The sequence below is a fragment of the Pituophis catenifer genome, unplaced genomic scaffold, assembly GCF_029215685.1.
Source record: "Pituophis catenifer annectens isolate HBS135680 unplaced genomic scaffold, rPitCat1.0.hap2 SCAF_12, whole genome shotgun sequence".
NCBI classification, from domain to species: Eukaryota; Metazoa; Chordata; class Lepidosauria; order Squamata; family Colubridae; genus Pituophis; species Pituophis catenifer.
The window spans coordinates 23,401,196-23,421,878 of NW_027256892.1; the positions used below are offsets into that span (position 1 = coordinate 23,401,196).

Consider the following 20,683-nt stretch of genomic DNA (forward strand, 5'->3'; position numbering starts at 1 on the left):
CAAATGCCTTTAACTTCAATGGATCTATATATATATACACGGCTCTCTCTGGGACTCCCGACAGAAAGTTCGAAAGCCAAAGCAAGGGGAGAGATTTCAGAGTCTAGGCCTGTGATGGCGAACCGGTGGCACATGGAGCCATATCGGTGGGCACGTGAGTGTTGCCCTAGCTGAGCTCCAGCGCGCATGTACGTGCCAGCCATCTGATTTTGGGGCCTTCCGAGCCCACAGGAAGTCAGGAAACAGGCTGTTTCCGGCCTCCGGAGGGGTGGGGAAGGCCGTTTTCCGCCCTCCCCAGGCTCCTAGAAAACCTCTGGAGCCCAGGGAGGGTGAAAAACGGGCCTTCCGGTCCCACCGTGTACCAAAAGCGGGGAGAGTGCGGGGGGGGGGGTGTTGCGTGCGCATGGGGGTGGGGAGCATTGAATTATGGGTGTGGGCATGCGCTCCACCCCCCCCCATGCTCTTGGCACACCATGGCAAAACGGTTATCCATCACTGGTCTAAGCCTATGTCATTTTGCTTGGTTGTTCTTTTCATTTCTCCAATCACGCTTTAATTTCTCCAAATCTCCAATCGTGCTGGGGTCTCCCCAGAACACCACACTCCCCTGCCCAGTCTTCACCCCACCATTCCATGTCGGAAAGGTGGGAGGGGAAATCACACGTTTCTCGCTCAACTTAATCACGGAAGCAGAATTAGCTATGAATTTCATATTTTGCATAATGTGAAGGCTAAATTGAGGTTTAACATGCACGGAACTTACTCACCTCGCAGTAATGCCAACCAAGGTCCTTCCTTTTTTTGCTCAATACTACATGCGACTGCCAGGCCCAGATATGAGCCGGGAATCACTTGCTATGGCTTGCTACCCAGCGATAACAGCCCCCTGAGTTCCAAAGCTAATACTTCCCAGTTCCCCAGGTTTTGTTTTCAGTACAAGGCCATTAAAAATGGCAGATAATTACACTATTTTTCTAATGCAATGAAATGTACAGATTAACCTGACTGTGGAAAGGAGGACTTTCTGACATCACCCCACTTATCTTTAAAAAGGGGCACCTTTCGTAAATAGGGGTCTTTGGGGGAAATATAAACTCCTTCCAGTGACCAGAACGTTGCTCCCACCACCCCAAAAATCTCAAGAGATTTTGCAGTTTTATACAAATGGGGTTCACCGCCCAACTGTGAACTTGATAGTGCTGTTCAAAAGATAACTTCAGACGAAGTCAATCTTCTTGTTCTTTTTATCCAGAAGAAGTCAATCTTTTTGCTTTTTATCCAGATTTTTGGACATGGATGAGTTTAGGGCCCATTCAGTCTGGCAATACAAATGATCTCTACAGTATTTAGTCTCCTGGCTTCTTAACTATCTGTGGAGGAAGCCTCTAGCACAAGGGTGTCCAACCTTAGCAACTTTTAAGATCCATGGACTTCAACCCCCAGAATTCCCTAGCCAACATGGCTGGCTGGGGAATTCTGGGAGTTAAAGTCCACAAGTTTTAAAACTCGCTAAGGTTGGGCACCTCTGCTCTAGCATAAAGAGGAGTTCACATGTTCAACAGCAAACAGCTGTGACATCTGGCTTATGACAGTTCTCATCAGATGACTAGCCAAACATGAACTGAATGTTAATATTAACATTTTAAGCAAAACGCCAATTGGTCAAACTCAGTTTTCGGTCAGAAACAATCTCGTGTGACATTAGCACTGGATGAAAGCAGAGTTGAAAACTGGCAAAGTCTGATAAAACCCATCTCCTTTCTTTATACACAGCATTTAAAAAAAGCACACAGAGGGAACCAATCAGCGCTATGGACCGAACACAGAACATTGGAGAACGTGGTGAATTTGATGCTATTGGCAAACCAGGATGATTTCACAGATTTTGCAGCTGAATCCAATGCAAAAATGTAGCCGAACGGGACATTTGTACAGAATGCCATTACATTACTCTCCCTTTCCTGCTGCTTTTATCCTCCTATAATGTACCTAATTAAAAGATTAAATATTTGATGTAGCTTGGCTGCTCCCAATGCTGACAGTTTTGGCCCATAGTTATGTGCCAATTCGGTATAATTGCAGAAAGCTGACAGAATGTATTAGATGCAGACCTCAGCTTCCAAAGCATTTGTTTTTTGGATTTTTTTTAAAAAACAAAAACAAAAATGGGAATGGTTGAAGAAAACTCGAGGGATAGGCCCGAAGACTCTGTCTAGCTGTAGCCTTTTCTCTATGATACCTAGTAGAATGTCAACTTAAGCAAACACTCTTGAATTGGCTAAGTTATGTAACCTGCAGATTTAAATAAGTTAAATACAGCTTTTTTCCCTAACTTACTGCTCTCCAGAAGTCTATAATAGTTACAATACAGGAGACATGAGGTTAAGGAAGTAGGTTTAGGATTTATGACTAACTCTCTTTCAATAATACGCATAAAAATATGAATCTTCGGTGGAATTCCTTTGCTGTCTCCCTTCCCGACCTATTTAATGCTTCTTTCTAAGATACCAACTACATGGACAATACTACGATGGCATCAACATTGGAGTTGGGAGGAAGCTAAGAAATACTGTTCCAATGGATGTTCCATAAATTTCAATGGCTGGCCCTTTGCATCCAGCCAGTCTGTCAATCCCATACTAGGGTATTTGATACAGTAGGACCACCGATAAAATAATAGTATATTATTACACAATTCTATCTTTCCATAAATCTTTATAATAAAATATCTTATTGACATGAACATTCCCCATTACAGCATGTGTAAACACACACACACACGAACGCATCGATCATAAATAAAATGCTGATTTGGGTTGGCATTACACGGTTACCATAAGGGCCTTTTGCTAAGTAAACGGAGAGGAAAGAACCTCAGCTTGCTATAGTTCTAAAATCCAGAATATTATTATTATTCTGGAACGATGTCCAATAGTCATAATTTGAAGGAGAACTGTGGCTTAACAAGAGATGGGGGTCAGAATGCTATTCCATCTAAGCCATGCCCTACGGAGAGTGGTAAATGCTTCCTTTCCAATGAGAAAACAAAAGAACTTTCTTTTGCTTTCCAACAGTACAGATACCAGAAAGGAGAGGGGGTGAAATCCCCCACACTCTGTAATTTATATAAAAAGGAAGCCCCAAGAGGGAATCGTAGAATCGGGGGCTGAAAAAAAATCTTGCTTTCGGAGCATAAAAGCTACCAACTCAGGTCAAAAGTGCACAGGTAATAAGAATCAGCCAGCTTCACGGACCTTTAAATGTACATGTGTAAAATGGATGGATTGAACTGCTTCCAGCTTGTCAAACTGACACGAGGAAGGAAGGGCAGCCCCTGCCTGATTGACAAAGTAAAGAAGTTTAATGCATTTCCAAGCAGAACCGTACAAGGAAAACAGTGGGAAGCATTTCATATGGTCTTCACTGCAGTCGCTGGAATCAGAAGCGCACTGCAGATCCCGAGTTAAAATAGAAGAATTGTTCTGAAGTTAGAGAACAGAAACTCATCCTACTGGAGCTGCACAAATTATAGACCGTATAAAGGGACAAGTAACAGAATAAGAACTCGTGCATAAAATTGGCCAACCTGGGAGGACCAGGAATGGTTTTGCATGCTCCTTGTTGGCTTAAAAATGTACTAAAAATGAACTTAAACTGTATTGGATTTTGGTTTCCATCCAGGTTATCATGATACGAAATTTGGAATTCAGGTTAAAATTAGCTATGAAATGTTTCTGGTTGGTAGGAACCAGTGTCTATCCCTCAGCTAATCCTGCCACAAAAGTTGATTCTAAGGATGAATTTACGGATGCAGGGAATGAGAGGGAGGAGCATTCAAGCCACCCGAAGGGCATATTCATAATAATAACGAACCAAACGTATAGCAGCACTACAAGGGATTCGTGATCTTTTAGTGAACTGTCGAATGAAAGGAATTTCCTTCAGCAGCCAATCAGGCAATGACTTTTATCAAACAGATCCATCCGTTGTTCTGCTTAGCTGCCCTGCTTTGGCTGTATGTCAAAATGCCACCCATTTCACTTCCGATGTGCCCTGTGCAGAAATAAGTTTATCTATGCTACCTTGGAGAACTGGCAAACCAGAAGGGTTAACTAAAACAGGGGTCTCCTTAAAGTTGCCAAGGTTGGAGACCCCTGATCTAAATGAATGCAGTTTTGTAGTGTGTCTTTATTACTGTGCTTTGGAAGCTGAAGGTGTATGTTTGTGTCTCTCTGTGTGTGTTATCTCCTTCAGCTATCTGAAATCCAGAATGCTGCCGGACAGTCCTCCAGGCCCATATCCTGAAGAACCCTTTTCTTCCAAAAAAAAAAAAAGCCCCCCCAGGAAGAAAGAAATGACAGACTAACCCAGGTGAAGGGAGAGCAGTGCAGCTGTTTGTAATTGGAGTCCAAGTGCCACGGGAACAAGAGCTGCACAGAATCTTTTTTTTTCACACGTACCTTACACTTATGCGTGCCGGAAAGCTGAATTCACCCTGGCTGAGTGGCTTGTTAATAACCTCCGAGTTTTGAAGCCGGCCTGTGGTGCTACGTTCACAAGTATACTGAAGCAGCTGGGAGAGACCAAAGGGAAACAGCACACCTGCTCGATAGTCTTGTCATCCTCTAAGCGCTGAATCCTGGTGCTTTTATCTCACAGATCTGACACCTGCTTAACCTGGGCTAGAGAAGTGATCGGGCGCACTTCTAAAACACCAAATCTCAACCAAAGGAACCCAAATTAAACACCTCCCGTCAGAAAAGTCCCTTGATGGCCGTTATGTGGGGGCAGGCGGGTGCGCACTCTGGAGCAGGCCTTCTGGAAGCAAGAGAGGCTACTTGGCTTTGGAGTCCACGTAGATCTTGTCTCCATCCCGGATGCCGTAGGAATGCAGGGCCCTCGAGTTGTACTTCAGCTCTTCGGGGCCAAATGGATCTTCGTTGTCGAAGTAAGTGACCAGCATGCTGCTGATGGGCAGCTGGACCACCGTTTTCAGTTCTTTCTTTAGCTCCGCCACCGTCTGATCTAAGCGGATGGTCATCTCCTTCACTTGGTCTTTGAAGTGGACTTCGACTTTGGCCTTGCTCTGAGGCCTCAGGTCGACCACCGCCAGCTTTTCCAGCTTCCCGTATTTAGTCACTAGTTCCTGGTACCTACGGAAATGGGGCAGAGACAACATGCAAAGGTTGATTTATTAAAATATACATATATTTTCTGGCGTTTTGTGCCAACCTTTTAAAGCCAACTAGCAATATCTTACATATCTGGAAAAAAAAAACAACCCAGAGAAGCTCAACTTTTTTAAGACATTTTAGCAACGGGAAGATCAATTCTGTTCTTTGCGAGCTGGACAAGCTAAGACCTAAAACATTCCTTAAAGCAAACTATGTTCTTGCAGCCAGAAAATTAAGAGCCAAGGGGCTAAATGCACTACTTAGTTTCAGGACCCAGGTACGATGTAGAAAATGCAACGGTCAGCTATTATAAACTAAAAAGGGCCTCACTGGAGATTAAAGAATGGAAAGGTGGTTTATTTTTAAGGATCCAGGTGTCAGACTTCGATGCTATCTCAAAATAAATGAATTTCCAAACTGCCAATCTTTAAGGAAATCTTTTCTTTAATTGAGCACAGCCACCGGATCATGACTCGATGCGGACAAGACTGACCTTTTGCCCCCCAATCCCTCCCTTTCCGATCCCCAAATCTCTGCTTCTCATTGGCTATCTTCCAAGTCATTCTTCAGATTTCTTGTCTCGTCATTTCCCAGGAATGTCTCCCCCCCTTCATTTCCACGACAACCCGACTTCAAAGGGATTTAGCAGGCAAAAGTTCAGAGCTTATCTCTCTCTCTCTCCTCTGCTCTCTATGCCAGCATCGAAGCGCTGACACCAGGATCCACACCATTTTGAGTTTTTGAAGAAGTCAATATTGGACATCATAATCAGCTGAAGGTCAGTGGCCTGTGCTATCTCTAATTCTGGCCCCTAATGGTTTGACGGCATCACTGAATTTCCCCAAACTTGGCAAAGGTGTCAGGTTGCAGCTCACATCAGCGAGTATTCTCAACCCCCAATGAAGAGAAAGTCGGATGTGTAGACCAACATACATTTAGGGGCAGGGCAGCTGCAATTCCGAAGTCTCACAATGTGCATGAACGACAGGCAGCCGTCAACCTACGACCACAATTGAGGCCAAAGTTTAGGTTGTTAAGTGAGAAGTTCGTTAAGTGAGCTTGCTCCGTTTTACGACTTGTCTCACCTCAAGCGAATCACTGCAGTTCTTAAAATTAGTAACCCGGTTGTTAAGTGAATCTGGCTTTTCCCCATTGACTTTGCTCGTCAGGTCACAAGAGATCACACGACTCTGAGACACTGGCACTGTCATAAATGTGAGTCAGCTGTCAATCATCTGAATGAAAATCACGGGGAAGCGGCAATGGTCGTACGTGTGAAAAATGGTCGTCCCTTTTTTCAGTGCTGCTGTAACTCTGAACGGTCACTAAATGAACTGTTGTTAAGTCGAGGACTATCTGTATTCTGGTAGCCCTGTGATAAACTTCCGCAGATACAGTGCTTTCAACATGGCCCTGCCAATCCATCCTGCTGAATGCTGCAGAGATCAATGTTCCACATCCTCAGGGGGCTAAGGGGGAAAAAAAAACACCTATGACATGCCACCCCTCCTCTCCCCCAATTTTTCTTCTGCTCTCTTGGTAGTATTCATTCACTGGCAGAGTGAATCCCCGCTGTCGTAGCTTGTGGGAACGAAGTCAAGCTGAAATTTTTACAGCTATTAATTGCATAACTTTGGTTCAGCTTCTGCCTTTCTGTAGGTCTGAATTCCGTCCCTTTTGGCATTTGCAAACGGAGGACGAGGCTGAATGGGAGGGGGGGAAAAAATAAAGTGGGGCAGCACCGTCTGGATGGCCACGAACCCGTTCCACAAGTTTCTTCTCCCTCCCAGAGATCAACACCCCTCTCCTGGTTAGAGATTTCTGTCTTTGCTCCTTGTCTCTGCCATTCCCCCCATTCCCCACCCCCACGGCATTTTTCAGATATCTCTCATTAATAATGAGGAAGGAGCATCTCTTCTGCTGGGCTGGGAAAGTGGCAAAAAGTCAACCCAAAGTCCAAGGTAGCTGAAAAGATAAAAAACAAAGAGTGGTTAAGATTGGGGGGGGGGGGAGATAACATTTCAGAGTCTCTAAGGGATGCCCTTAGACTGAAAGCCCCTTTTGTTTCCTTCTTGGCTCAGGCCGAAAACCGTGATCGCTGCTGTGTCATTGCTCCTGTCAGGGGATGATGGGGCCTGGCAACCAGGTAGGGAGCCTTCCCCCCATCCCCCTCAGGGGACTCGTGTTAAAGGTAAGGATATTCCACCAACAGCAGAGCCTCTGTCTGTCTGCAATGGGGGGGTGGGGTGGGGTGGCTGATGAAGTGCTCCCTCAGTTTCGCCGAGCGTCTTGGGACAAAAACCAGCTTTTGCAGAGGCCAGGTGTTTGGAGAACGGACTGCTGCGCTTGGCTTTGCAATTAACACGGAGAGAAAACTTGGGTCCGTTTTGGCTAACCACGATTTGGGAAGATGAGGAAGACGAGTTCTCTGAAACCCCCCGTGATGGCTGACAGCAGTTAAATCAACAGTGGAAAGTGAGCTTTTCAGGGCGGGTTTCAACACCTCCATTCATTCCGTCACTTCTTGTCTAATGGGATCCACGGCTTGTTCCGCAGAGCTCTGAAAAGGGCTTGTTTTCCCATTGAGGCGACCGCAGTCTCTTGCTTCCAGAGAGGTAGACATGCCATTGTCATCGAAACAAAAGGGGATCCAAAGGTGTTGGGAGATTCCGCAACTCTTTTCTCTCCCACTCCCACCTAAGGCCAAAATTTCTCACCAGATGGTAACAGATAACAAGAGTCGGAAGGGATTTTGGAGGTCTTCTTAGTCCAATCCCCTGCTCAAAAGCAGGAGACCCATTTCCATTCCAGACAAAAATGGTTGTCCGATCTCTTCTTATGAAACAAAAATAGGAACAATGCAGAAATATTGGGGACAGCAAAACTGTTTTCCTCAAGTGGGTTGAAAACTGCTGGAACCTGTTCTTTAAAAGCTAGCTTGTATTCCAAAGTGAGGAAGTTTCCATTTATCAAATCCATATCCCGCCTTCTTCCTGGAAACAAAAGCTGGTATGCACAAGGCCACTCATTTCACCCCCAAAGGCACAATTCTGTTAAACAATGTTGGGTTGAAATGAGTAATTGGTCCGAGGCTGCTGTATAAATTTTGTGGTCCCTTGGCTCAGCATCTTAACTATGACTGTATTCAAGCTCCCAAACTGTAGGACTTTTAAGCTCATCTTTACTCTAGTTGTGTCTGCGAAGTGCATCTTTTTGTCTCCGGATCTAACAAGAGTACCTAAGCAGTCAGAAACGACACAAAAGATCTTTTCATTTGTAACCTCTCTCTTAGGCAATTCTATCGCAAATGAAATCCGTGTGGACGTTTTAAACAAGCTGTAAAGATCTGGTGAATTAATACTTTGGATACCAGGATGGCAGCTCATCAGTTTGCAAAAATAAGGGGGTGGGTGGGTGAATAACTCCTTTTTGGACGATTATGATGTTATTATTAATATCATGATTGTCAAAGGATAATTGTTTTGAGGATGTGGTCCTAAAAAAAATTACATATCAATCTTGGAGGGATTGAGGAAAGAGAAAGAACCTAAAGGGGAAAAGAAAAGAGGATTGTAATCAAGCCTGGAGAAGGAAAAGGGGAAAGAAACGGAGTTATTGGGGGCAGAGAAAAGTCACGAGAATGAACTTCAGGCATGAACTTTTAAAGATGCAGGATGTGGAACCTGAATCTCGATTCTCTGGGGACGCCGTCTCGGCTATTCACGGCCCCCAAAGGGCCCTGAAATGGCACGCTGGTTTGGTGGACTGGAAAGCCAAGTCTCTGTTGAGGGCGCAGGTCTCTTCAAGACCCCACACAGATGAGGGCATCTGGACAAAGGGGCCATTGAACAATCAGGCTGGGGGGGAGGGAAGCCCAGGTTTATTCAAAGGCTATGAACTGGGGGGGGGGGGAGGAAATAGGGGAGACAAAAGGCAATTTTGCTGTTTGCATTAACCTGCTGGGAACCGATAGCAAAAAAAGGAAAAAAAAAAAAACCCACTGAGGCAAAACCAAACCAAAAATCATGGGAAACTCAATGGTGTCAAGGGTTCAAGATACCACACGTTTTAAGATTCCTCTGCATCAATTTTTAAAAATATCCTTTTCTTTTTCTGGGATTGCCTGAATATCTGTCTTGTCTCAATATCTGGTTTAGGAAGGGCAAGTGAGGGTCAAAGAGCTGAAAATGCAATCAATGTGGCCTGTGTCCGTGCATCCCAAGCCTTCCGTTATGATGACTCTTTCACTACTGGCTTTAGCTGCCCCTTTTGAGAGTTAACTAAGCCCTACCTGTGCGTCATATCATTCTAGTCCGTTTTCTCTTTCTACCCTTTGCTTCCCCCAATATCTGCTCCAGATTGCAACCTTCCCGACAAGGCAAAGCTTCACTGTACTTAATTATTCATTAACAATGCGCTACAAATATCGGTAATAAAGCATTCAGCCGTCGCCTGTTATTTACTGTCTTTCCTCAGAAGTGCTTACCGATATCTGTAGCTGTTCAAATGGTAATTTACTCATTTGCACTGCAGCGCCTTGCCAGATAAGTCGGTAATATATATGAGACGCCATAGTGAAGATAAATGAGGTACAGTGAGGCTCTGCAGCTTGCCTAAGTTTATCAGGTGAGTGACTTCGCGCACAATTCTCAACTGGGGACACAACTCAATTTATATTTTGTGTCTTCAAAACCATGGTGAACAGCCGAAGTTTTTTCATTCGTTCTGCAAACTTCTGGGTAATCCCTCACCTGAAAGGAGCTTCTTCCTGTGGAAAGTCAATGTAATAGCGGATGAAAAACCTCTCAGAGTCTTCTCGTTCTCCTTCCATTATGACACTTCCGTTCAGCTTGGTGATGGATGGTAGCCTGCCAAAGACAAGAAGAGAAAATGTGAACAGCTGCGCAAAGGGGGTGGGGGGAGAGGGGGAGAAAAAAAATTTCCCCAAATAGTCAGCAGCAAATATTGTCTTCTCATGAGATTCCTGCAGAACCTGACACACAAAAATATAGCTGTCAGGGAAATTGCATTCTTATAGGGCTCCATTCAGAGAGGAATTGATTTAAAATTGTGCATTACAACTTGATTATAAATATATCTGACGATTTCCTAAACGCCTTCCTTCTTGTGGACTTTCCAAGGCATGTTATAAAATGTTGGTAACTTAAGAAAAAGGCTGTAGAGATTTGCTATTTACTGCTTCTCCATTCTGCAGTATTGGTGTGTGTGTGTGTGTGTGTGTGTGTGTGTGTGTGTGTGGGAGAGAGAGAGAGAGAGAGAGAGAGAGGGAGAGAAAGTGTGAGAGAAAGAAAGAAAAAGAGAAAGACAAAAAGAGAGATAAAGACAAAGAGAAAGAGAGAAAGAAAGAGACGAAAAGAGTCATATATATCTATATATATGACCAAAATCCAAGTTCAGGTGCACCCACTTTAGGCATTTTAAACACTGAAGAAAACAATGAATGTGGAACTGCAGAATATGGGATCAAAAATTTTCTCTTTTAAATCGGCACAACTAGTACCCATCAGAGCACAGTTCAAGCAACTGTCTCTAAACTTTTCAACAGTTAATTTAACATCAGTCATCAGTGGCTTTTGAGATTTCAGTGACCGGCATATATGCAATGGACGTATTCTCATTGCAAAACACAAAACGTACACCAAAGGGGGAGACTGTGAGGTGGGCCCATCGATAGGGTCCTCTCCCTTTACCATTGATTGACAAAGGCCTCTCTCAGTTCCTGTCCTTAGCCACGATGAGCCATCTCCCTGCCTGCAAAGCTGTAAAATGGGACACTGGAGTGCAAGTTAAATGACTCATCTGAGATTAGGGCCTTGCCTTGATTCTCCCTGATGCCCCAGGCTGGACGTGAAGATGGAAGGGATCAATTTTAGTCCAAACCACTGAGATTTTTTAAAAAAAATAGGAAACAGTAGATAATGGTTTTAAATAAGTAAATAAGTCTGCAGTATAGCAAACATTAAAAATACCAATTGGGAATCAAGCAAAAAATGGGCCCAAAGACTCAACAGTCTCCAAATACAAGAGATTTATAATTTTTTTTCCCCCAAGGTTATTATTGTAGTCCTTTAAAACAGGGCTACTTAAGGTGGTTTGCAAGTCCAATGCCACTTCATGGAACAATTTTAATTCACAATGTAGGTTCCCCCTTCCGCCCCCTTATTTTCTGATTCACTCACAAAACTGTGAAGTTACAGGAGCCAATTCCAATGCCCTCTTTGAGACTGAGCGTCTTAGACTTAAGTCACACACAATTTTTAATCGTATTAAGGCTGGATCTACTACAAAATCTCCAGACCTGGCTATTACCAGCTTCCTCCGCTCCTCATTGGTGTACGACTGAAGGAGAGGGATTCCCAGCAACCTCACTTCCTCAAGCTTGGGGAAAGAATTCAGTTTGTCAACATCTTCCCAGGAATGCAGACCTGCTTTAAAGAAAAGGAAAAGCTCAGGCAAGGAAAACAGACAAGTGAAGAGGCCTGCGGTATTCTAGGTCGAAAAGCTGGGCTTGTGTGAAAATTATTTGCCAGCCGAAACTAGATGAGGAACAGAACAGAAAAACAAATGGCTCAGGTTGAAGGCAGCAGGGGTGGGTTCGGGAGAACCTCTAGCTAAGATTCTGTGCAGTTTGGAGAACCCCCAAATCCCACTCCTGGCTGGCCCCGCCCACCCCGTCCCTCCCCGGAGTCTCCACGCGGCCTGTTTTGTATGCAGGTAAGTGCAGGCCACGCACGGAAGCTCGGAGAGGGAGGAAAACAGGCCTACCGGAAGTTCAGGAAGGCCAGTAACGGGCCCATTTCCAGCCTTTGGAGGGCCTCCGGAGCCTGGGGAGGCTGTTTTCGCCCTCCCGGAGCCTCAAGGAAAACCTCCGGAGCCTGGGGAGGGCAAAAAACACTCCCCCCGCCATGGTGCAGACCACCGACTAGGCCACAACCATGCCCACCCAGCAACAGGGCAGAGAAAAAGTTTTGCTAAAATTTTTGAAGCCCACCCCTGGAAGGCAGGCACACCTTTTTCAAACGTTTCTCTATTAAGCATTTCTCAAATGCAGTAGAAAATTACTGTTACCAGGGAATGATATCTGAACACAGATTTCTCCCGGCTGATCTTATACTTACATGAATTATATTTTGTTATTTTTTTAAAATGTCAGCCTTGAAAAGTCAGATTATTCTGGGGAGTTGCTCAATTACTTTCCCCCTCTGAAAATAACATTTCATTTCCACCTTTGCTGCTCCAATGAAGCTGGTGATTAATTATTGAAAGAAACTGATATATTTTGGTAAAAACACAGCTAACTGGATTAGATTTCCTGGGAAGTTAAGGCTTTGGCTTATGGTATACTCTTGTATTCCCAGCGGTACGAATGTAGTATGTTAAATAAATCAGTAAAAAGCCTGTTATTATCATCCAATGGAATCGCAATTCAAACAAATGGAAGCAATTGGATGGAGTTATTCTTAAGGAATCATGATACTTTTCTTTCTAGAGAGCACTGCATTCTTGAGCGATGGAGTGTGGAGCTTCAGATGCTGAAGATGGTCCACCTCATTTTGCTAAAAGGTTATACCTGGCCAATGTTCTTTCTCATCTCTAAGTCTATGACCATAAACCATCGCGAGCCAGTTGACATAGCTACTGTTATCAATCGTTAATTTGATTAAACACAGAAGAGTAACATGCTTTAAGAAAGTGTAAATGATCAAAAATATTTGCCTGCGCAAATAAAGGGTGATGAGATTTAATTTAGCACAAAAAGAAGTGTAAATCTTCAAGAGGGCCAACTCCTTGCCAATTGGCTTGGCATTAGGTGCTCATTCACTGCATGCACACACACTGATGAGGGAACTTATGCGAAAGATTTTAAAGCCTCACTAGATATTAATGCCACTGTAACAACATTGCCAAAAAGGCATTAAGAGTTGTTAACCTAATCTTGCGTAGCTTCTTCTCTAGTAATGTACTACTAACTACAGCATACAAAACATTTGCTAGACTAATTCTTGAATACAGTCTGGAACCCGCACTGCGTATCGGACATAAATACAACTGAGAGAGTTCAGAGATATTTTACGAGAAGAGTCCTCCATATGCCACCAGACTCCAAATTTTGGGGTTAGACAACTTAGAACTACGCCGACTTCAGTCTGACCTAAGCGTAGTACATAAAATTATATGCTACAATGTCCTACCTGCCAATGACTACTTCAGCTTTACCCACAACAATACACGAGCAAATAATAGATACAAGCTCAAGGTAAACCGCTCCAAACTCGATTGCAGAAAATATGACTTCAGTAACAGAGTGGTCAATGCCTGGAATGCACTACCTGACTCTGTAGTTTCTTCCCCATAAGTGCATAAGAGCACCAGTGTGCCTACAGTCCCTATCCTAATATTCCTTTTTACTTACTGTTTTCATGTATTCAAATTATGTTTATACTTTTACCTGTTATCTTATATATGCTTGACAAATAAATAAATAAATAAATAAATAATAAAAAAAATAAAAATAAAAAAAATAAAAATAAAAAGAAGAAGAAGAAGAAGAAGAAGAAGAAGAAGAAGAAGAAGAAGAAGAAGAAGAAGAAGAAGAAGAAGAAGAAGAAGAAGAAGAAGAAGAAGAAGAAGAAGAAGAAGAAGAAGAAGAAGAAGAAGAAGAAGAAGAAGAAGAAGAAGAAGAAGAAGAAGAAGAAGAAGAAGAAGAAGAAGAAGAAGAAGAAGAAGAAGAAGAAGAAGAAGCCTGGATAAGCTGGGCCTTTGTTCCGATCCAACAGGCCTTGTATATCCTTCCATTACATTTCATCCAAGGTCTCACCTGACTTGTGCAGACTGATGGATCGCAAGTTTGGGAATAGCCTTGCCAGGGAATCATCGGAGTCTTCAATGGTTGACAGACTGTTATTGGCCAGAACCAAAGTATCTAGTGATGGAAACATGATCCCCAGCTTCCGGATCTCAGTCCAGTCTTTGAGATTATTGTCAGTTATGTGGAGCAATTTGAGGGAATTACAACAAGCTGGAGAACAAGACACTGTATTATAGTCGTTAAGGCACAGGAAAAGTTCCTCCAAGCTGCAGGGAGAAAATTCCAATTAAAATATGCAGCAACATCTCTATGCAATCCAGTTAATGTTGGTTTTAAGGAAAAGACACATTGATGAGCTTTAAAAGATGGGTTTGTATCACTATTACTTGCAGCAGCAGAAAAAGCATTCCCAGATATTTCCTCCTAGGGAAAAACTGCTGGGGGAAAAAATCTGTTGCCCTTGTAATCCCATCTCTGGATTTCTGAAGGAATCTGCATTTGGTTAGTTACTGTGAGAGCAGAAGCTTGGATTCAATAAGCTTTGGTCCCACATGAAGGAAAACAGAGTTGGCCAAGCTGAAGGGAGCCTCTGCCAGGCCTCATAAAATATGTAAGGGAACGTTTAACTGGAAGTTGTCCTGCACTATCTCTACACCCCCATTTAGTCTCAATCAAAAGCCAGCATGTCCATTAGAGGAGCTATTTGATCTGATAACCGAAGAGCAGAAAGGCAGAACGTGGACTGTCCTACTGGCGGTATATCTGTTAATTTGATAAATTTACCGATAAATGCCCCAAGCAGCTTAGCAGTAGTTTGGAAATGTTGTCCAAATGTAGTCTAAAAACTTTGAAAGTGGATAGATCTGCACAAACCACAAGTGGCTTTGTGATGCACTCTGCCTATGGATATACTATTGAATGCTTCTCGATGGGGCCTGGTGGCTCAGCAGACTGATAGCATTATGATAAACACCAGCTGTCTGCAATTACTGTAAGTTCGAATCTCACCAGGCTCAAGGTTGACTCAGCCTTCCATCCTTTCTAAGGTAGGTAAATTGAGGACCCAGTTTGTGGGGGCAATAAGCTGACTTTGTATAAATATACAAAAAAGGATGAAGGCTATTGCTTAACGCATTGTAAGCCGCCCTGAGTCTCCGGAGAAGGGCGGCATATAAATCAAAATAATAATAATAAAAAAAGAGCTATGCAAATAGAAAACGGGTCTATTTCAGAACCCAGGTTTTTTTGCCTGATCTACTGCACTGCCAGGAGTTTAAGATATACCAAAGCTTTCAGTTTACACACATAAACATACACACACACACTGAAGCTATAATCTTAAATCAGCATCTCATACTATAAGGGAGTATAACTAAATAAGGGAGACTGAACCTCTTGGAACACCATTCAGTAACATGTAAATACAATTACAATATGACAAGAAGCTGCCATAATAATTGTCTAACAGATTTGAAAATCACGGCTTTTTGTTAAAATCATGTTCAGGCAATCAGGCAGGAAAGCTCCTTCGCCTTCCTTCCTTTAGCCTAAAGTAACAATTTGTGGTAGCCAAATGGGCTAGTAAAACTTTCCACTACCTTTTGTGGAGTGCCTTAAACTCCTCCATTAATTTGTAGAGTAACAAATTGATGGGAATATAGCCACTAGTGTAAAATTAAAAATAGCAAGACTGACATGCATGGAAACCAAACAAGACAAGAGACCAAATTGGGTCAACCAGAATACAGACAGGGAAATCTAAACTACAGATTTTGTAATGAACTCTAGGTTCAGTTCTCAAATCTACAGTTCTTGGATGGATTTCCTTTGGAGAGAATTTGAATCTGTCAGCTGGTGCAAAAGGTAGCCATTTGATAAGATTCAAAAAGTCAAACAGATAACGTGCCTTTGAGGGCCCTGTCCACTACTAGTAAAAAAATAAATTCCAGTTTATTTTTTGGAATTTGTGTTTTGAGTTTAACTGTTGTAGTCCTTCTCCTTCCTTAATAGATCTTGTCAGTTAACTAACCCTCAAAACCCTACTTCCTTTAGGCTTACTCAGGCAATTCTTGCAGTATAGTGTGGACTGTTTCCCAGGAAGCTTTGCTGTTGTTGAGCACAAGTTTGCGAACACCAGAGAAAGATCCAGCACATTTCCTTTCTAAAACTGACAAATTCAGAGGATTGGAACTCAGGTTCAGAAACGCCAAGTGAGGGACATTGGACACAATTTTACTGACCTGGGAGAGAAGGAAAGAAGGGGAAAAAAAACAGAACAAACCTGTAATCAGATCTCAATTAATATTAAAACCTCCCAGCAACCTTTCTAGTCCACTTCACTGAGTTGAAGAATGATAAGGATTCTAACAGCATTCAAGATAGTTATTTGTAACTCATACCGTGGCCATTTGATGATTTCGATTGATTGGTTAATTGCTTGTTCCCCTCAATGGTTCAGTTAATTACACTCTTAGAAAGACTTGATAAGGGGAAAAAAACAGATACCTGGCAGGCTTCTAAAGAAAAGAACAGCAACTATAGAAAAGAAATAACTTACAAGTGCCAACATTTTTCAAAGGACTATTTTATCCAGGGCTACGCATCTTTTCTGCGGTCTTGTATGCGCCAAATACCATTTTAGTAAAGAATTTTGATTCCTGCAATTGATTAATGTTTGGGTCCCCCCTCCCCCCTTCCCTCTCTGCAAACAACTTTCTAATTCTTTTTAACATTTGAGCATGAAAAACTGATGGCCAAAAGGCAATAAAACCACCTTCCCTGTTTTGGCTTATTATAATCCAAAGCTTTGCCGCAAGGAAACATGGGAGGAAAACACATATGCAAACTGCTGGAGAGCATTTAGAACAATTATTGCAACATTTAGGCCAAACCCAAATTCATTTATTTTGAAGACACATGGGCTAAAAGAAGGATAACAATAACGAGAGTCAGTGGGATCCGTTCGAATTCTTAGCTGCAAAAGCCTTACTGTACAGCTCTTCCTGATCCTATAACCCGTTTTACCTCCTGCTGTAAAAATTAAGACGACTCAAGGAGTTTCATTAACAATTAAAACTTTCCATTTTTAAAATCACATTCTGCCTTCCCTCCAATGAGTTACAGGGGGATCTCATTTCATTTTGTCCTCTCCAAGAAGCCATGGGTAAGGTCGGCTGGGCTGAGAGAGTAGATCCAGGGTCATCCAGCAAGATTTTATGTGCTTCAAACTGCATCTCCCCTGGCCCAGGCCAAACCTCATTGTAACGCAGGCATTAACAGGCCCCAAAGGAAGAAAAATGGCAGAGAAACAGAGAACATCTTCTTCCCTCTTGGATGGTAGCTGAGATTATGAAACTGTAAAAGCCGTGGCTAAAGGCAACAAGCTGATGATGGGAGCTCGGAAGAGAATCTTCAGAGGAGAGATGAGCAAGAAAGAAGAGGTGGCCTGCTTGAGAAAGCTTGAGGTTTGGGAGAAGAAATGGAAGGTAAAGGTTCCCCTCGCACATGTGCTAGTCGTTCCCGACTCTAGGGGGAAGTGCTCATCTCCGTTTCTAAGCTGAAGAGTCAGCGCTGTCCGAAAAAGTCTCCGTGGTCATGTGGCCGGCATGACTCAACGCCAAAGGCGCATGGAACACTGTTACCTTCCCACCAAAGGTGGTGCCTATTTTTCTACTTGCATTTTTTTACCTGCTTTTGAACTGCTAGGTTGGCAGACGCTGGGACAAGTAACGGGAGCTCACCCCGTTACACGGCACTAGGGATTTGAACCGCTGAACTGCCGACCTTTCGATCGACAAGCTCAGCGTCTTAGCCACTGCATCCCCTTGAAATGGAAGGAGAAAGTACTAAACTAATCAAGTACTTGGATTACCCTGGGCAAGGACATTTGCTTGAATAATTCGAATCCATCCGGAACAGACATCTCTACCTGCAGTCAAAGACAGCTGTTCTTGTTACTACTCAGAATGAAGTTCGCATAAGGTGCTTTACCTCGTGCCAGTCTTCTAATTTGTTGTCAGAAAGATCCAGTTCAGATACGTGAGCACAGAAGGCAGCTATCTCTCTCTCGTCGCCTGCACAGGTGATCCCACAGCTGTTCAACACCAGCACGCTTGGCAGGTTGAGGCGGTCTGAAAAAGCAGAACGGACAGGAGGCCCTTATAAGGAGCCTCTCGTTTTTGCAGAGCAATATTATCATCTGTACATCCAAGCAAACCTGATCCAGAATACGCTTTTTTAAAAAAATGCAGTATAAAAATGAGATTCCATGTCTGATGAACTGTACCTGATGTGGCTGTTTTTAAAAGATACTGTTTTATTATTATGCAATCCATGGTGCTCTTTGATGGCTGAAAGTGAAAAGTGACTCTTAAATGCATGAAACTGTAAATTAGAATGTCCTAAGGGTTAATTAATGCCATTATTTAGTTTAGAACAGGGGTGTCAAACTCAAGGCCCGGGGGCCTGGATCCGACCCTTAGATCTGGCCTGCAGGGCCGCCCTGGAAACAGTGAAGGAGCAGCCCGCTGTGCTTCTGCCTGTGAAAACGGAGCTCGGGAAGGCCGCATGCAACCCCACAAGCTCTGTTTTCACTGGCAGAAGGTTGCAAGAGGCCGTCGCAGCAGAAAATGGAGCTCGAGAGCCCGTTTTTGCTGGCAAAGCACTTGGGCCACCACAGGCTCCCCCGACACAAGTGACGTTGAACTGGCCCCTCGATGCGACCCCCCAATGAAATCGAGTTTGACACCCCTGGTTTAGGATGAGTATGTCAAAAGGTAAAACACGATACATTTCTCCTATACATCCTTCTCTAGATTCCACATTTGCACTTGATGAACCCCAACTAATATCTTTTGAACCATTTTCACAGGGTTTTTTTTATTGGTTTTACCACAACACAACACAACACAACATACAAAACACAAACACATGTTATGTGTTTCTTTTTACATATCAGTTTTGTTCCTCTTACTTTCTACATTCCCAATTTTTCCCATCCTTTATTATCATTATCTTTATCGTCCCTTTATTTTTAATTTTCTTCATTTACATTATTTTGCACATGTCACCTTCTTCTCTCCATCGTTTATTCACATTTTCTTTCCCTAATCTCAAGATTCACAGTTTCTTATCATCTACCCTAATAATATTTTCAATAGAAGCAGTATTGTTTCAGAAATCGGTGCAACCAAATTACTCTGGAAAAGAAATCTAACAAAATAATAGTAACTTTGGAGACCATATGAAAGATGCAAGCATCTAGAGAGATCTTTTTTCTTCATATAAAAGATGCTTTCCTGGGACAATTGCAGTGATTACTGTCATAAGGGGAAACTTTAATTTTGCCTTTTTCATTAGGGAAGTTGCTAATAAGAAAAGGGTGATGAGGGTATGGACATTGAACAAGGGAGCAGTATGCTGCAGCATACACTGTGATATTTTGCTGGATAGAAGCATTTTAATAATAAAAATAACCTTGTCTCAGGGCCAAGATAGCTTTGCCATCTTTTTGAAGTACATGAATGAAGAAATCAGAAGAATAACCAGGAAAGCTTTTTTTTTCTTAAGGTGTCTCTGGAAAGGTTAACTCTGAGTGACATACAATACATTTTGTCCCCAACTGACTCAACTTATTTTTGTTCTTTTCTGTCAAATTCAGTTACTCTCAATTCCACCCAAATAACCTGGTTTGTATTTTTTCTTTGGGAATGTCTGTGATAGAAATCAACCTCACAGGAATTCAAAATCAGAATTGAGGGTGGGGGTCAGGGAGGAAGGAGTGAATGCACAGTCAGTGCACCCAAAAATTCTCTGCAGTCCAGAAAGAAACTCCGTTTCCCTTCCATCCCTCTCATAGAAGAGGGAGAACAAAGAGTAAACATAATAATTTTTTAATCCAAGCCCTGCTCTAGGGATGTTGAAAGAAAAATGCAGCCAAAACCTGTACCTTTCATAGGTGAACCCTTAGGTGTAGCTGGGACATGCACGCCCATTCCAGGACCACGACGATAAGGGAAGTTTTCCGGGCTGTATTTTTCACAAAGAACTTGCATGAAACTTCTCCCACTGGGCTGATCCATTGTCCCTTCCAGAAATGCTGTGGTTCAAAAGATAGGAAATAATAATTTTATTGTCATTGTATGTTTATACACATTATACCCATACAACGAAATTCACTTAACACCCAAAGTCCAGGTCCAACACACATAACAATCCCCAAATACACACCCACCCACCACAAATTCCCCACCCCTAAACCGCCCAAACATCCAGACAACAGACCAAGTAATGCTGTCCAACAGCTCACTGATGGTGGCTCTTTAGTTCATTGTTGAGTGCAATTATAGCTCTGGGATAAAAGCTATTCAGAAAACGTGTGGTCCGAATTTTAATTGTTCTGTATCTTCTGCCAGAAGGCAACAATCCAAAAAGATTGTAAGCAGGATGGGAAGAGTCTCTGAGAATGTTATGCAATAATAAATAAATGCCTTCCTTCCAACTGGCAAACTTAAAATACATCATTAGACAAAGCACCTTCCATTTTAATTTGGGTGAGGGAATGTGTTAGATTCACTAAACGTTTGGAAAGCTTCATACAGTAAGGATGCTATTAAAAAAGCAAGTTTACTCCAAGATCACATGTGAAGGAACTTTTTCAGAGTGACCCTTCTTGAGATGA

The 20,683-nt window shown here is 42.8% G+C and overlaps 1 protein-coding gene across 2 annotated transcripts in view; it reads right to left on the reverse strand.

The window, feature by feature from the left end:
* The window catches only part of LOC139323327 (tubulin-specific chaperone cofactor E-like protein), a 91,113-nt gene that overhangs the window by 62,597 nt on the left and 7,833 nt on the right, over positions 1-20,683 (reverse strand). The window contains exons 3-9 of one of the 2 annotated variants that reach the window (XM_070952652.1): positions 19,952-20,101; positions 17,995-18,134; positions 16,063-16,244; positions 14,014-14,270; positions 11,494-11,620; positions 9,926-10,042; positions 2,760-5,153 (exon numbers count right to left, since the gene is read on the reverse strand). In XM_070952652.1, coding sequence (XP_070808753.1) covers positions 4,835-5,153; positions 9,926-10,042; positions 11,494-11,620; positions 14,014-14,270; positions 16,063-16,244; positions 17,995-18,134; positions 19,952-20,084 — 1,275 coding nt within the window. In that variant the 5' untranslated portion in view covers positions 20,085-20,101 and the 3' untranslated portion in view covers positions 2,760-4,834. Of the gene's footprint in view, positions 1-2,759; positions 5,154-9,925; positions 10,043-11,493; positions 11,621-14,013; positions 14,271-16,062; positions 16,245-17,994; positions 18,135-19,951; positions 20,102-20,683 lie in introns of those variants that run through there. The other variant, XM_070952651.1, reaches the window with a different exon arrangement.